Below are 14,216 nucleotides of genomic sequence, written 5' to 3' on the forward strand. Positions count from 1 at the left end.
GCAGCAAGGCTGGAAGGTGAAAGGCTTACAAGGAACAGATAATGGATGAATACATACATGCTCACAAGGTGGGGTGGGAGTAGAATTAAGGGCCAAAAAGGCAGGTGGTGGAAGACCAGACAAAAGCCCAAATAAAACAAAGAAGCAGCCAATCAGTCTCCAATTGGGGTAGTTATAGCCTTGGGCCTCGGCTTCTTGCCAGGAAATGTGAATAATTCCCCTGCCCTTGGACTCCACTGCCTTGGCGTGAGATTTTTGATTTTCTACTCCTACTCCTACTTTGCCCCAATTCCAAAACAAAAACTTTATCCTTCTCAAACACCAAATCTCTCCATCCCAGGTTTCCGGATCCATCCCCGATATAGATATGGGTATTAAAAAAAAGAAAAAAAAGTGATGATCCAAATGGGATGAAGTTTTTTTTGAGGTTGCGTCCCTGCAATTTTAGAGTTTTGTATAAATATTGTGAATTTAGCAATCTTTTGAGCGACATATTGGCATTCTTATTCTTTATTGGCCACAATTATTCCCACGTTCCTGTGGGGTTGAAGCCTGGTGTTGGCTTAACAGTGGCTGGCTTGAGATATCAGTCTCCTGATTTCAAATCCCTGTCGTGCCGTTGAAGTAACACCAGGTGGGTTGACTCAGCCTGCCATCCTTGAGAGGTCGGCAAAATGAGTACAAGACTACTGGGAAGAATGACCGACCTTTTACATCCGACAACTAATGCCGGCAGTCGGGACGCCGAGTTTAACATCCACACGAGTGACGTCACACACATTGATGAATCACCCTGCCTGTGAAACACCAGGATGACAGTTTATAGCTCGGTCAGGATTCAAATCCAGGCTAGACAGCTTACAGGCGAGTGTAGGCCATCCTGCTTGCCCAAGCCTCATATTGACCACGTCCAATTAAAACTACTGTGCTTGAGCTTAATTTTAATGATCAGATAAATTAAATATATTGCAGAATTATTGATCGCTCACTGATGAACTTCTTAAACCAGTTAATTCACAAAACAATTTCACTTTCAACAAGAAAAACAGCTGAAGGGGAACGCATCCTCTACATTCTGGAGATCAAAACGACCCACAAAACCCAAGAGGAAGGATTATTAGAGTTGTGATAAAGAGAAAGCCACAAAACATGGCGGTACCGAAGAAACCCAATTATGGATAATCACAAACGTGTAATCTGTGCTCTACCAACTGTATAAAATGAGGGGGTTGGGGGGGCAGGAAAGGTTATACCATGGACGCAGGCAATCTCGCGAAGACGGCATGAAGTTTGACGACGCACGTACCGCTTATTTGTCATGTCGAGTGTAAACTGCAGAAGGTCTCGTTTACATTTCTCTCTTCGTTTTACCATCTCCAAGATGGTGACAGCACGGCTCAGGTCCCTTCGAAGCTTTAGCATCTTCTCATAAGAAGCTTCATCGTTCTTACGGTTCTGGGGAGGGAGGATCAAATAAGCAGGGCTTATAAAGACCGCATACACATTGGACATTACACACGATGACTTTAGACCACAATGACAACAAAAATTACACAAAACAATCAGGATGTCCTTGTAGAACTTCAACGAGGTTTCCACAATCGTAATTGCGTTCGGCAGAGAACCTACCTCCGTCAGGCGGAACAGTTTATGTTTTGTATCCCACTGATTGGCCAGATCTGGATTCGGACCGGAATCAAAATTGAATGTCCTTATTCTGTCACCTAACCAACTCGTACACCAAATGTTGTCACAACTCATCCACAACTTCTTGAGATATCATGCTATATATCGTTTTTGGTCCAATTTCTCAATGGTGAAGAATCACAAATTATTTTTTAAATCCTCGTGTTCAGATACAGATCCGGGAGTTTTTCCACGAGGTGATAAAAAGGACGAATCAGGAGCTGCATTCCAGCTAGAAGTGTGCTTTAACCAGAACTCCGATCTGGTCTGTCATTCCTTCTGAATAATATTTAATCATCTATCATTGCTTCTGATATTAAATCCTTCCTCTTCTCCAATGGCTTGATCCCGGATCATCAATTTGAATGCAGGCCAGATAATTCTAGCCTGGACATGCTGGTTCTGCTGTCTCAACAAGGTCCTCAATGATGGATGGAGGTCCTCAATGCCAAACAGGAAATCAGAGCTCTCTCCCTTAACATATCTCGTGCCTTCATTACAGTCTGGCACCTCTCCCTGCTCACCAAACTCTCCTCTTTTGGTATCCATGGAAACCTCCACTCATGGCTCATGGATTTCCTCTCCAGTCGTAGTCAACGTGTGGCTCTGAATGGAATTCTCTCATCTCCTCTTCCTGTCGAGGCTAGAGTTCCCCAAGGCAGTGTTCTAGGCCCTGTGCTTTTTCTGGTCTTCATCAATGATCTCTCCGACTCTCTTGAAAATCCTCTCTATCTCTTTGCTGATGACTCCACTCTCTGTCGCTCCATTCCTCATCCCTCAGATCGGCAGTCTGCAGCCTCCTCACGCTCTGCAGACCTGGACAAAATCACAGACTGGTCAAACAAGTGGAACATGTCTTTCAATCCTGACAAATCTCACACTCTTACGATGTCTCTCCGAAAAGACCGACTGGACAACCCTCCCATCCACTTTCTGAACAATCCTCTCAAATAAGTTCTGACACTCAAGCTTTTGGGTCTCACTATGTGCCATGATCTTTCTAGTCTTGTATCCCATTTATAGGCCGGAGCTGAATCCAGACCTGAAGCAAAATTGAATCGGTTTGTTGTCGTCACTTACCCAACTCATCCACCTCCACCAAGTTTTGTCATAAACTGTCCACAACTTTTTTAAATATCGTTTTTGGGCCTATCTCTCAATGCTGAATAATCGCTTAAAATATTCTCGTATCCAAATCCGGATCTTCACCAAAATCTAATCAATTCATCCTTATCACACACCCAATCTGTTCACAAAATTTCATCCGAATATGTCCACAACCTTTTGAGATATCCTGTTCACAGATAGACAGGGTGGAGGTAAAAAAAATACAGGGATGGAAGCATAACCTCTGCCCACCTTTGGTGGTGGAGGTAAAAATGTATCCACAATATCAATATATATATATATATAATATATATATATATATATCACCTTTTGTTTGTCTATCCTAGCAGGGAAAAGCAAATCGTCAGAATATCACATATAAGAGCTATCGGTTTTGGGGTTTAAAAATAATCGTATGGATAAATTTAATCAATTGTAACTGGGGCAGGAAATTGGTCCCATGCATGACGAGCACCGACAATGAAAACAATTATATAACCTCATCCCGAGAGCTCGACGAAGCTCGATCAAACCGATAATCAAGCGGCCATTATTCCGTGCAAATACGAAATAGAAATTGTGAACACACTTTCAGCAAACTCCAACCCCAACCTCCCCAAGTCCCCCACCGCCCCCATACTGTAATTAACAGTTTGAAATAGATGGACATTTCCACTGACTGCAACGATGGGAATGCAAATCACTTTTTTACAACAACACGCTTATGAATTAACGCACTTAGTTAATGGACACGCTTTTGCCCAATAGTATTAAAGAGCCCCCAATGTTAAACTCGAGCATTCCATTCAAACCAAATGATGTCATCACTTGTAAAGAACCACGGACGTGGCAAACTGGCTCGCTTGGCTTTGTGATTATTTAATGGAGCTTCGGACAAACGTGAGATGGCAATAATTAAGACAGAGAGAGGGGAAAAAAGAGAGACAGAGACAGAGACAGAGAGAGAGAGAGAGAGAGAGAGAGAGAGAGAGAGAGAGAGAGAGAGAGAAAGAGAGAGAGAGAGAGAGAGAGAGAGATACACACAGAGAGGGAGAGATATAGATACACAGACCCAGGAAAGGGTTGGGAGAGGAGATGCATTCACACAGAGAGGGATAGATATAGATACATAGACCCAGGAAAGGGTTGGGAGAGGAGATGCATTTATAGAATAGAGAGAAGAGAAGACGAGAGGAGAGGAGAGGAGAGGAGAGGAGAGGAGAGGGAGGGGAAGGGGAGAGGGAGAGGAGATGAGAGGAGAGGAGAGGAGAGGAAAGGAGAGGAAAGGAGAGGAGAGGAGAGAGAGAGAGAGAGAGAGAGAGATACAGTCACGTGAAAAGTAAGTACACCCCATGTAAAGTTTGGACTTTTTCAACATATTTCAACATACAGCTATTTGATCTTCATTTCAACAATATTGATAGATAAAGGTGATATAATATAACAAATATCATGAAACATTTACATTTTGTAGTCCATTGTATAATTTAAATAAACATAAATGCAAATTTCGCATGTGGAAAAAGTAAGTACACCCCGACATTTATCACTACTTCAAATACCAAAAATTAGAACAGTGCACCAGCTCAGGTGCAAATGATTAGATCATCATTAGAGAGGATCTTGGAGGAACCTGTCTTATTTAAACCTCAGACATTTCGTTAGTTTGCTCTTTGTTGTTGAATAATGCGGCGTCACCATGTCTATATCAAAAGAGCTCTCTGAGGCCTTTTGAAGGAAGGTTATAGATGCCTACGAGTCTGGGAAGGGATTTAAAAAGATCTCCAAACAATTTGAAATGAATCATTCGACTGTCCGGAAGATCATCTACAAGTGGAGAAGATTCCAAACAACTGCCAACTTGTTCAGGCTCGGCCGCCCCAGCAAGTTCAGCCCGAGAGCAGACCGCAAGATGCTGAAAGAAGTCTCTAAGAACCCCAGAATGTCATCACGGGACCGACAGGTAGCCCTTGCCACTGTTGATGGCAAAATGCACGAGTCGACCATCAGAAAGAGGCTGCACAAATTTGATCTACATGGGAGGTGTGCCAGGGGGAAACCTTTGCTGTCCAGAAAGAACATCAGGGCAAGACTAAAGTTTGCCAATGAACACCGAGGCAAAGACCAGCACTTCTGGAAAATGTGCTCTGGAAAGATGAGTCAAAGGTAGAGCTATTTGGCCACCATACCTGAAGACGTGTTTGGCGAAAACCAAAGGCAGCATTTGACCACAAGAACCTGATACCAACTGTAAAGCATGGTGGTGGAAATATTATGGTTTGGGGCAGCTTTGCTGCATCAGGGCCTGTACAGCTCACCATCATAAAATCCACAATGAATTCTTAATTGTACCAGAGGCTGCTTAAGGATAATGTGAGGCCATCTGTCAGAAAGTTGAAGCTCAACCAAAGGTGGACCTTGCAACATGACAATGACCCTAAACATACCAGTAAATCCACCAAGGAATGGCTGAAAAGAAAGAAATGGAGGGTTCTGGAATGGCCAAGTCAAAGCCCGGATCTAAATCCCATCAAGACGTTGTGGGGGGATTTGAAACGAGCTGTGCATGCAAGAAACCCCTCAAACATCGCACAGCTGAAAGAATTCTGCATGGAGGAGTGGGTAAAAATTTCTCCCAGTCGATGTCAGAGACTGGTAGACAGTTATAAGAAACGCCTACTTGAGGTTGTTTCTGCCAAAGGGGGAAATACCACCTATTAGAGCCAAGGGTGTACTTACTTTTTCCACATGCGAAATTTGCATTTATGTTTATTTAAATTATACAATGGACTACAAAATGTAAATGTTTCATGATATTTGTTATATTATATCACCTTTATCTATCAATATTGTTGAAATGAAGATCAAATAGTTGTATGTTGAAATATGTTGAAAAAGTCAAAACCTTACATGGGTTGTACTTACTTTTTCACGTGACTGTAGATACATAGACCCAGGAAAGGGTTGGGAGAGGAGATACATTTATAGAGAGACATATATACATATATATATATATACACATATATACATATATATATACATACATACATAGACCCAAGAAAGGGTTGGGAGAGGAGATACATTTATAGAGAGAGAGCGAGATATATATATATATACGCACGCACGCACGCACGCACGCACGCACACACACACACACACACACACACACACACACACACACACACACACACACACACACACACACACACACACAGGAAAGGGTTGGGAGAGGAGATACATTCATGGAGAGAGAAAATAATATATCTATATGTATATATATATATATATATATAGATAGACACTGGAGAGGGTTGGGGGAGGAGATACATTCATAGAGAGGAAGAGGTAAAGATAGATGGACACTGGAGAGGGGCAGGGGAGATACATACATAGAGAGGGAAGGAGAGATGTAGATAGATAGACAATGGAGAGGGGAGGGGATAGGGGGAGATACATTCACAGAGAGAGAGGGAGGAATATAGACACTGGAGAGGAAGAGATGTAGATCGATAGAGAAAACCAGAGAGGGGGTGGGGGGGGGGGGGGGGGGTTACATAGAAAGATATCTAGATAGATAGAGACGAGAGAGGGGGGAGGGGAGGTACATAAATAGAATGAGATATCGATATATAGAAACCGGGACTGGGGAGTGTGTTTTGCATCAATTCACAGCACAAACCACATGAAAAACTTTCACAGGGCTGACCATGACACATGCTTGCAGAAAAGGCTGTCGGCAAATGTCTGTACATGACAGCACTCAGAATAACCCAATCACATCCTCTGCCGTGCAAATCTCAAACGCGCACATAACCCGATTCATTTTAGCCGGGCAATGCCTCGCCGGGCGTCAAAATGTTTAAAATTATGAAAAGGAGCACGCTGCTTTGGCATTGGCAACCCTGCCAACATTTACAAACTTCAAAGAAATGTGTGTTGACATGTGTGTTTACATGTGTGTGCATGTCGGCCTATCGGTGCAGGGATGCCAATTACAAATGCAGTTCAAGTCGTGTGGACGTTTTTTATGGCGTAGCCCATAGGGCAAAGCTGTCTAGAATAGTGTTTGTCCATCCGTATGTCCCCTCAAACGTATACCAATCAGACCTGAGGATCTGGTCACATGACAGGGTGATGTGATTACGTCTGATGTCATTACTGCGGTATGGTGGCTGACTCCGCACACCACCATTTTAATTCCAATTTCGTTCAGGCCGAACATATCGTCGAACCTGTCATATATCACAATCGCCATGCTCTACCTTGACGTTTTTCATTCAATGTGAAACACAAACAAACCGATTGTTGAAATGACCATCAAATATCGAAAGCATCGGCGTTATGGGTCTTCCAACAATATGGTACGTATAGGCCTTAGGCTTCATGCCTCACCTTTGGGCCGCTTCGGACAAATTAAGCCCAGGTTTCTTAATACAGTAAGTAGTGTATCGTTTCAGTAGAATTGTTTTCGTAATAATAATAAATAAATAAAAAAATAATAATAATAAAACCACCTTTAGAGGCCAATAATAATAATAATAATATAGTAAATATAACAATAACACTTTAATCCCAATGTCGTGAATGGAAAGTTGATGGATTGAAGCGGTGTATTGTTCATGAAACAATGATAACCGGTGTAACCGCGGAAATAAGGAATTAGCCTTGGTTTTTTTTTATAGTAATATCATTTTCGTAATAATGATAACAACACAACAACAGGCATTTTAAGGCCATTTTCCCTGCTAGAGCGAGGATTAGCCTTAATATTATAATAACGTAACGTTAATATTATAATAAATGTAATTTTAACACTGTGAGAGAGGTGTGATGTGATGGGGGTGTGCTGCTTGAAGGATGAAGTGGGACAAATCATTGTGGACCCAGATGGAACAAGCGTTACGCCAAGGTTCCCCGTCGGTGAAGTGATGAGTTAACAAAGTGGAAGACGCATAAAACATGGAAGAGTCGATAATATTTGTGAGTGGGTTGGAGACACACCCACACACCAGATTAGAAGTTGGTACTTCGCTTATTGTCCAAGATATTCCACTCACAAGGTTCAGACATACATGGCGGCGGCCATCTTGGATTTTGCCGTGGCGACCCAATTTTCAATAGGGCTCTTCCTCATGCGTAGATACACCCACACACCAGATTAGAAGGTAGTAGCTCGTTTATTTTTCAAGATATTTCGCTCACAAGGTTCAGTCATATATGGTGGTGGCCATCTTGGATTTTGACGTGGCGACGCAATTTTCAATAGCGTTCTTCCTTATGCCTAGATACACCCACACACCGGATTAGAAGTTAGTAGTTCATTTATAGTTCAAGATATTCCGCTCACAAGGTTCAGACATTTACTTTTCAAGATAGCGTGCTCACAAGGTTTAGATATAGTGACAGCCATCTTGGATTTTGATGTGGCGACCTAATTTTCAATAGGATTCTTCCATAGGCCTAGTTAGTTGCACCCACACACCAAATTAGAATTCGGTCCTTCGCTTACTTTTATAAAGAAAAGATATTGCAGTGCACGTACGCACGCACGGACGGAGGGTAAAACCATAGTCCCCCTTTCGCTCAGCGGTGCGACGGGGGACAAAGATGGAACAAGCGTTACGCCTCGGTACTCCGTCGGTGTAGTGATGCGAGTTGACAAAGTGGAAGACGCAGAAAACATGGAAGAGTTGACAATATTTGCGAGTGGGTTGGAGACACACCCACACACCAGATTAGAAGTTAGTAGTTCGTTTATTTTTCAAGATATTCCGCTCACAAGGTTCAGACATATATGGTGGTGGCCATCTTGGATTTTGACGTGGCGACACAATTTTCAATAGCGTTCTTCCTTATGCCGAGATACAGTCGCGCACCAGATTAGAAGTGTGTAGTTGGTTTATTTTTCAAGATATTCCGCTCACATGGTTCAGACATACATGGCGGCGGCCATCTTGGATTTTGACGTGGCGACCCAATTTTCAATAGTGTTCTTCCTTATGCGTAGATACACCCACACACCAGATTAGAAGGTAGTAGTTCGTTTATTTTTCAAGATATTTCGCTCACAAGGTTCAGACATATATGGTGGCGGCCATCTTGGATTTTGACGTGGCGACCCAATTTGCAATAGCGTTCTTCCTTATGCGTAGATACACCCACACACCAGATTAGAAGGTAGTAGTTCGTTTATTTTTCAAGATATTCCGCTCACAAGGTTCAGACATTTACTTTTCAAGATATCGCGCTCACAAGGTTTAGATATGGTGACAGCCATCTTGGATTTTGACGTGGCGACCTAATTTTCAATAGGGTTCTTCCATATGCCTAGTTGCACCCACACACCAAATTAGAATTCGGCCCTTCGCTTACTTTTATAAAGATATTGCAGTGCACGTACACACGCACGCACGCACGGACGGAAGCATGCACGGACGGAGGGTAAAACCATAGTCCCCCTTTCGCTAACGGTGCGACGGGGGACAATTAAAGGAAGATGGAAGAGATGTATGGAAATGCTGTTGAATGCAGAGAATGAATGGGATGGAAACATAGACAGTAACCCAGTTTTAGAACCGGCAGAATAGAGAACTGAGAAGGAAGTTGAGGAAGCGATAAAAGCAATGAAGAGTAGAAAAGCAGGAGGGCCGACGGGAGTTGTGGGAGATATGTTGAAGGCAGCGGGAAGTTGGGCTGCGAAGAGAATGACAGAGATCTGTAATCTGGTGGTGAAAGAAGGCCGCATTCCAGTGGATTGGGAACTGAATACCCTCGTCCCTCTATACAAGGTGAAAGGTGACCCTCTGGACTGTGGCTTGTATCGAGCGATAAAGTTATTGGAGCATGGAATGAAGGTATTGGAAAGGGGGTTGGAGAAGAGGATAAGGCAGAAAGTGAAGATCGACGAAATGCAGTTTGGATTTATGCCAGGAAGAGGAACGACAGACGCGCTTTTTATTGTAAGGCAGTTGCAGGAGAAGTACATGGAGAAGAGGAAGAAGTTGTTTCTTGGGTTTGTTGATCTGGAGAAAGCATTCGATAGGGTTCCACGCGAAGTAGTGACATGGGCATTGAGGAAGTTAGGAGTGGAGGAATGGTTGATCACGATCAGAGTAGTGATGGCAATGTACGAGAGAGCTGTAAGCTGTAAGGACGAAGGATGGGAACAGTGGTGAGTTTGAGGTGAAGGTGGGAGTGCATCAGGGGTCGGTACGAAGTCCACTACTATTTGTAGCTGTGATGGAGGTGCTGGCTCGGAACGTAAAGGAGGGTTTACCGTGGGAGTTGTTGTACGCAGATGATCTGGTGTTGATTGCTGAAAGTATGGATGGACTGAAGGAGAAGATGAACAAGTGGAAGGAATGAATGGAGACAAAAGGTCTGTTGGTGAATATCGGAAAAACGAAGGTGATGGCAAGTGGTAAAGCATGTGGTGAGGTGGAAAGAACTGGGAAGTGGCCGTGTGCAGGAAGGGTGTCGGAGTGAACTCCATTCAATGTACAATGTTTGTGAAGTAAATGTCAGCTCTTTCACGAGCCTCGATTCAGTATACAAAAAAAAAAAAATGTGCACTGAGTGGGTTCATCAAAGATGTAGTGGTCTGAGAGGGTCATTAACCAGTGTGGCAGCTACATTCAAGTGTAAAGTGTGCACAGAGGGAGCTGCAGATGGAGGAAATGTTGAGTTGGATGTTGGAGACGGCGTGAAGCTGGAAGGTGTGAAAACATTTTGTTACCTAGGAGACATGCTGAATGGAGAAGGTGGATCAGACTCGGCAACGGTTGCTGGAGTGAGATGTGCATGGAAGAAGTTTTGGGAACTGAGTGGCATGCTGATGAGGAGGGGAGTGTCGTTGAAGCTGAAGGGAAAGGTGTATGGTGCATGTGTGAGAAGTGTTATGATTTATGGGAGTGAGACATGGGTAATGAACGTAGAGCAGCAACGAAGGCTGGAAAGGGTGGAAATGCGAATGGTTCGGTGGATGTGCGGAATATCGTTGAGAGAGAGGAAGACAAATGATGAATTGCGAAAGATGATGGGAATAGAGCCTGTGATGGATGCTGTGAAGAGAAACAGGTTGAGATGGTTTGGTCATGTGTTGAGGAAGGATGAAAGTGACTGGTTGAGAAGAGTGATGGAAATGAATGTAGAAGGAAGTAGAGGACGGGGAAGACCGAGAAAGACTTGGCTAAAGATGGTGGAAAAAGAAATGCGGGCAAGGGGGTTAACAAGGGGAGATGCAGAAAATAGGGCAAAATGGAGAAGATCGTCATGGGGCCCACAAGGCTAACCCCCACTCTAGCAAGGAAAATGGCCTTAAAATGCCTGTTGTTGTTGAATAACACTAATCCCTTCGTAGTGACTGCAAAGTTACTAGAGGTTAAAATCTATCTTCTATATCTTAAAGTAGCGGCAGTTTTATGTCCGGCTGTCACGCTACATCATTACGTCTATCTTCAACTAAAGTATCAATCAAGCCTGGCTTCGCCACTGTCAGACTTTCGGTTTTGTTAATTTTTTTGGTGTACAAAATCTAGGCTCATGTTTTGTTTTTTTTATTAATACATAAATCTCCATTTACATATTTGCGCAGTGGTCCTGCTTCAAATACAATGACACAAATAAACCAATCATTTTGAGAGCTACCAACTGGCCGACAGTGAAATAGGAATCAGTTAGATCTCCGTGACCTGCTCTAATCCACCGATTGCGATTGCATTCCATGGTCTTACAGAGGAATCTTGGCCATTGAAGGAACAAAAACGGAAAAAGTCTAAATTATAATTGCAAGGCCCGCTTTCGTGGCCATTACCAAAGTGGCTTTCTGTGGCCAGCTCATTGAGAAACTGCACGGCAAACCAAGCAAGACAACTTGCAGATTAATTCAACTTTCGAGATCATTTCTAAAATTCAATGTGCACACATCGTATTCATCATTAGTATAGTGCAGATTACAAAATAAAGTGGGTGACGGTTGAAGTACAAATGATTCATTCAAGGAAATTGTTATTTTGTTTTTTAATCCCCTGTACCTCTTCCCAAGACTCAACATTTGAGCTTTGGCTATAGTAATGCTTTAGCATTACTCTGTAATTTTGTAGCAATCGGTTGCAATGTTATAGCTCCGACACACCTTCCATGACCTGTGATGGCTCTATAGAATGCGTCACGCAGATTGATATTAAAAACTTTATTGGTTTAAATTTTTAAGTTTAAAAACTTTGTTTACATCAACTCATTTGACCACACTCAATGGTTGTTGTGGTTAGCGTGTCCGCTCTGAGATTGGGAGGATGGCGGTTCGATCCCACCTGTGGCCGAGCCAAACCAAAGATTGGCATCCCACTGGAGTTGGGGTGTGTGGGCGAGGGGGAGGGGAAGGAGTTGGCGGGTGCGAATGGGTAGGGGAAGGGGGGAATGGGGGATGAAAGTAGATTTAACCAAGAATGCCCCATTGACTACAGGGAAAAAACATCACAAGACATCGCCAACATCCAGAGTGCTCCTCCGTGGAAGTAACGTGCTGCAAAGGTCCCGCTGTGTTTGTCTGAAGTCAAGTGTGGTGTTGTATAATGTCTCTGTCTGCAGACAGTGGCTACTCCATGTGCTTAGGAATGTATAAAAATAAAAATTCCTCTTTGATCTTTGGTGCTATTCATATGATGATGAGGTGATATGGAAAAATATGTAAATCCTGGAAAGTAGAGGAAAAGGTGAGAGGGATGTAAAATGCAAGAAACAAATGGGAAGAAAAAAATGGTGGGGGTGGGGAGGGGTTACCATTCTGCCAAATTTCCATAACGTGAAGAAAGAAGAATCTTGCTAAGCCCCGCCCACCTCCAGCAATGGGAGCCGCAAACCGTTTGACCACGGCTCGTCGAAATGACAACTCAGCGTGCCGACACAGAGCTGAAGTATTGTAGTGTTATTGAAGGTGCTATGGCGGATCAAAAAGACAACGTACAAGCTTGCCAATGGGATGTGCAAAACAGGTGAGCAGTCCCCCAAAACCAATCAGCCATACCTTCCGCGTTTGCATTTTCTCTGTCCTCCGTCGGAACGCCACGTAAGGATTGTTCGAGCCAGAGTTGTTCTTGTCGTGCCGAAGTGTCGATATGAGGAGATCACTCGAACATCGCCGCCTCTTCCGCCACCAATGCTCAAATACCTCCCGAATCAGTTGCTCTTCGCCAGACAGCAGCAACCGAGCCTCCAAGAGTGTCACCAGCTGAGGCAAAGGGACGATAAATAAGGTCAAAACGATTGGAGGGATAAAGGGAATTACAGAAATGAGAAAAAGGAGTTCAAACGATAATTGCAAAAATAAGCAATGAATGAATGTGGTCGGAGGCCATCTATATACATATGTACACAATTATTGCGAGGACAATAGCATGGGTCAAAAAACATTTGAACGGTCATGGAGGAAGGGGAAGGGTGGGGGCACAAAGGAGGATTGACAATCCTTTGTTTTCACTGACGTCACAGTTTACCCATCTCGCATTGCGCGGCGGCCATTTTGATACCCAAGCTAATCTGTCCGTGTGCGCTGATATTGATTTGTTGCGTTGGTTTATGGTGAATGCGGATCGCAAAAAGTCTGTTTTATAAAGTAATTTTGTTTGTTTTGTCACGTTCATGTGGAGTGTGGTGCCATCTAGTTTATATTACGTATTGTTGCCCAACAAACACAGAACATTCGGTTTAAGTTTACCGTGGACCAGTGAACTGGTGAACACCTGGGCAGTGGGTCAACCTGCAACCAACTACCTGTAGAACAGACTTGGAGTGTACGTAAGGATACGGTAGATCCAGGCTTGAGTATGGCTAGCAGTGCGAGTGCCAACCTTGGCTACCAAGAGACGCTCCCCCCGGACGTTCTTGTTCGTTACAAAGAGAAGATTTCTGTCATTGGGTGTGACCCTTATGGTCTATCAAATGATCAATTTGAGAAGAATGTGAGCAAGTGGCCTCAGGTAACCCACATCGACGTGATCAACTACCTGTTGTTCAGCAAATCGGCCTATACCAAAGATGAGTTGAAGAAGTATAAATCCCTCGAGGCATACAGGTTATACCAAGATGGATGGGTGCGACAAATCCTACACAAAGAACTGAATGACGTCCACTTGATTCGATCCAAGGTATTAATATATTAAACAAACATGTATTTTTTAAAGCTGCTTGTGTTAATGTTATGGACCTGATTGATTAATATTGTATTCCTGATTGTATTCCATAATACCTAAATGATTAACCAAATATTGTATTCAATATCATTAATGATTATAGTAATTGTATGGTTATACAATGAAACATGTTCTTACTTACTGTTAACAAAATGCTCGGAGCAGACAGGTGTGCGATCCCACTGTGATTCTGTTTGGATGTCACTGCGATTGATGGCAGCCTTCCACAAACGC

At 43.3% G+C, this 14,216-nt stretch overlaps 1 protein-coding gene across 3 annotated transcripts in view; it reads right to left on the minus strand.

The window, feature by feature from the left end:
- LOC137415611 (enhancer of polycomb homolog 1) overlaps positions 1 to 14,216 on the minus strand; it is a 102,049-nt gene that overhangs the window by 33,025 nt on the left and 54,808 nt on the right. For all 3 annotated transcript variants that reach the window (XR_010982108.2, XM_068101216.2, XM_078782389.1), the window contains exons 4-5: positions 12,818 to 13,021; positions 1,307 to 1,455 (exon numbers count right to left, since the gene is read on the minus strand). Coding sequence is in view for 2 of the 3 variants with exons in the window: in XM_068101216.2 (XP_067957317.2) it covers positions 1,307 to 1,455; positions 12,818 to 13,021 (353 nt within the window). In the remaining variant the exon portion in view is untranslated. The remainder of the gene's footprint in view (positions 1 to 1,306; positions 1,456 to 12,817; positions 13,022 to 14,216) is intronic.

Source organism: Myxine glutinosa, chromosome 7 (assembly GCF_964187855.1).
Source record: "Myxine glutinosa chromosome 7, kmMyxGlut1.1, whole genome shotgun sequence".
NCBI lineage: Eukaryota > Metazoa > Chordata > Myxini > Myxiniformes > Myxinidae > Myxine > Myxine glutinosa.